At 14.0% G+C, this 4,400-nt stretch overlaps 1 protein-coding gene across 1 annotated transcript; it reads left to right on the top strand.

Annotated features, from left to right (window-relative positions):
* Positions 1-71: 71 nt before the first annotated feature.
* Positions 72-1,538, top strand: PRSY57_0904800 (leucine-rich repeat protein; the record flags this gene model as incomplete). The annotated part of the gene is made up of 1 exon (XM_012907287.2): positions 72-1,538. One exon carries the CDS (start codon positions 72-74, stop codon positions 1,536-1,538), a length of 1,467 nt encoding a protein of 488 aa, XP_012762741.2.
* Positions 1,539-4,400: the final 2,862 nt, after the last annotated feature.

Raw genomic sequence — 4,400 nt, 5'->3', positions numbered from 1 at the left:
TTTTTTTTTTTTTTTTTTTTTTTTTTTTTTTTTTTTTTTTCTCTTCCCTTTTTAGGTTCCTTGAGATCAAAATGAATGAAGAAAACTACAACGTGAAGGATAAGGATAGCACGTCATTTACATTTTATGAAAAAACATATGAAGGTGATGACACGTGCTTTTTTAATATAATTATAAGTTTTAAAAAACTGAAAATCTATAATGAAAAAGATTTTGAACAAGTTATAAATTTGAATTCAGAAAATATATTGAACGATATTGTAAAGATAGAGGAGCATTTACAAAGGAATATATATAATAATACTGAAATAATTAAGAAGAGAAATAACAAAAACATAAACAAAAAAAAAGAAGATTTTGATATAGATATAAATAATGAAATGGATAATGAAAATATGAATGACATTAATTATAATCATAATAAATATGATAATTGTGATGATCTTTATAAAAATTATAAAGAGCGGTTTGACATTCTTATTAACGGACTTAATGATTCTAATTTAAAAAGTTATACAGTAAAAGAAAAATCGGAGAGAGAACAAAAAAAAAAATTGTGCGTAATGTGGGAACTTGATTTATCATATAATTATTTTAAAGAAATTTCTATTGATAATATATTATGCATTATGATAAGCAAAAATATTATCCCTCATAAGAACATTTTACAATTAAATAATTTAAGAACATTAAACTTAAGGAAGAATAATTTAATATGTTTTCCTTATATATCAAAGTTTGTATTGGATGGCTTAGTTAATATACACATATCACATAATTATATAACTGGATGTAATAATTATATAGATAAAATAGATAATATGACATATATAAGTAAAAATTTATGTCAAGAGGATATAAAAAATAAAATAAATAATATCAATTTTAATAATGAAGGTACGTGGAATAGGGTACTACCTAATTTAAAAAATATTTATTTACAGAATAATTATTTGCAATCTTTTTTTTCTTTAAAATATTTAATTAATAAACATAAAAACATAAAATATATAAATATTAGTTTTAATAAAATTAACTTCTTAACAGATTTATTTATCTTAAAAAATGTAGAACATATAAATTTGTCTTATAACACCTTTATGAAGATAGAAAGTAATATGACATCACATGGAATAACAAAAGATATAAACAATAGCATGGATGAAAAGAACGATATATACTATAATAATATTAATAAGAATGAGACAAGTGAACAAGATGAAGAAATACCTATAAAGGTAGATCACACAATTGAACAAACGTGTACACATTTTTGTATAGAAGGACAAGAAAATAAAAATATGTTAATTTCGGATAGCACATATAAAAATCAGCATGATAATGATAATAACAATGTTCATAATAAAGACAATAATAATGAAATTATATTTCATAACCTTTTATTAAATTTGAAATTTTTTTTTCCATCTTTAAAAAATCTAAATATAAAATATACAGAAGTTTACCAAAAATTTAAGCTCTATATAAAGAAGGAACATTATAAATATGAAAGGAATTATTTTATTGATTTTAAATAATTCTCATATATATATATATATATAGAGAGAGAGAGAGTACTACTATATATAAAAAAAAAAAAAAAAAAAAAAAAAGGGAAATTACATTTATATATTTATTATTTCTGTATAATTTTTAATAATATATTTTTACGATATATAAAAATTTTAATATATATTTGTAACTACAAGGTTTTGTAATTTTTTTTTTTTTGTGAAAAAATAAACAAATTAGTGATTAAACATTAAAAAGGATATATAAATGAATACATTAAAAATATGTATATATTTATTTATATGTGCAGAATTATATGGCACAATATATATATATATATATATATAATATAACTAAAAGTATATGCATAAATAAAAAATATGTTTTATAAATTCCTATTTTGTATATTATATATTCACTCAACACCCCCTTTTCGTTTTAACCAGGTAACAAAAAGAAAGAAAAAATGTCGTCTAATTATATGTAAAAATAATTAAATATATATATATATATATATATATATATATAATGTATGTAAAAAATAAAAGTGGGGTGGTACATGTCATTATGTGCATTATTTATTTATTTATTTATTTATTATTATTATTATTTTTTTATATATATCTTATAGAATTCGAAATATATAATTAAAAGATGAGCATTATGATAATAATTATAATAAACATATTATAGTAACATAATATATATATATATATATACTTTCATTTTATTTATTGTTTTTATCTAACTTGTTATATTTATATATCTTCAACCTGATTTGTATAAACAGGCGAAAATATAATAATAAGTTATATATTATATAATATTTATACAACAATATATACGGGGTTTAAATATATTATAATATATAATAATAAATATATATATATATAATAAGAGTTATTAAAATTAAAAGTGAATTTTATTTTTATAAAAGAACTAGAAAAACATCATACTAAAAAAAGAATACAAAACAAAAATGCATTAAAAAAAAAAATAGAACGTGCATGCATTTAAATATAAAATAAAATAGGACCTTTTTTGAAGTTTTGTAGTTTTCAAATATATTGTATTTACTATATATATATATATATATAATATATTTATTAAAAAAAAAAATAATAAATATATATCTTATAATTATAAAATATATAAAAATGTATAATAATAATTTTTATAAATATATTAAATAAAACATATTGTAATATATATATAATACATATATATATATATATATATATATATAAATATATTGTGTTTTTTTTTTTTTTTTCTTTTTATTTTTATATATACTTTGTGGTTTTCTTTTTTTAAATTTGTTAATATAATAAACTCATGCAACTTTATAAAAATAAAAACATAATTCATATCCTCTCGTTTATATTATTATAGCATTTATTTATTTATTTTTTTAAATGCATTTAAAAATTATTATAAAAAATATATTATATTTATTAATATATATATACATATATATATATATATATATATAATATACATATAATATGAATATAGAATAATAAGTGTATAATAAATATATATATATTTGATCCTTTTTTTTTAATAAATAATATAATAATAATATATATATTATTATAATATGCGGTTGATCAAAAAAAAAAGATACTAAAAATAAATATATATATAAATATAATATATATATATATAGAGAACTTACTATATTATATTATAATATATAATATTTTATATATGTATATTATTTATATATATATATATGTAATGTATATATTACATTCCAATTATATTTAAAATAAATAAACATATATATAATATTATATTATATTATATATTATTATATTATATATATAAAATGAATTTTTAAAAATTTTTTCATTTTTTTTTCTTGACCTTTTACAATAGGATAGATATGTAGTATTTATATATATATATATATAATATATGTTATTTTATATAAAAGATGAATTTATAAATTCTTAATTTAATTATTAACCTATTAAAACTATTTATAAAAATATTATATATATATGAAAATATTTCTTATAAAGAAAAAAATGATGTCATTGAAGAATATATAAAAATATGCAATGCGATAGGAAGAAAAAAAAATTAAATTTAATCAAAAGAAATAATATCTTCTATAGAAAAAACAAGAAAGAAATGAAATGAAATTTATATTTACATATATTTTATATTATATTTTTATATATATTTTTTATATTATTATTTTATATATATATATAATATTTTTTTATAAATTATATATATTAAGTAATTTTTTTCTTATTGTTTATATATTTTTTTTTTTTCATACATATTTTTAATAATTTATATATAATTATATATATATATATTATAATAAATATTTTCTATTATAAAAAATGTATTGTATTGTATTTATTGTATTTTATTGTATTATTCTATTATTATATATATATATTAATATAATTATTATATCATATTATTAAATATATAATATAAAATAAACAACATAAATATTATATTATTATAAATAATAAATAAATTATAATTTTATTTTATATTATATAATAATAGTAATAATAAATAAATATATATACATATGTAATAATATATAATAAATATATATGAGATTAATAAAAAAGAAAAAAAAAAAAATATATAAAAACTATATTTTTTGTAAATATAAAATATATATTTATTATAATATATAATATATATAATATAATAATAATATGATGATGAAAAAAAAGAAAATGTAATATTTTTATAAAACTCCAAATTTTTTTTTTTCTTTTTTTTTTTTTTTTTTTTTTTTACTATTATATAAAATTTTATTATTATATATAATGTATTTATTATATATATATTATATATAAGAAAAAATTTTATAAAAAAATATAAAAGCAAAAGTTTAAATGAGAAAAAAA

The sequence above is a fragment of the Plasmodium reichenowi genome, chromosome 9 (genome assembly GCF_001601855.1).
Source record: "Plasmodium reichenowi strain SY57 chromosome 9, whole genome shotgun sequence".
Lineage (NCBI taxonomy): Eukaryota > Apicomplexa > Aconoidasida > Haemosporida > Plasmodiidae > Plasmodium > Plasmodium reichenowi.
The sequence above is the reverse complement of the archived record's forward strand: the minus strand, read 5'-3'. Positions and strand labels throughout refer to the sequence as shown.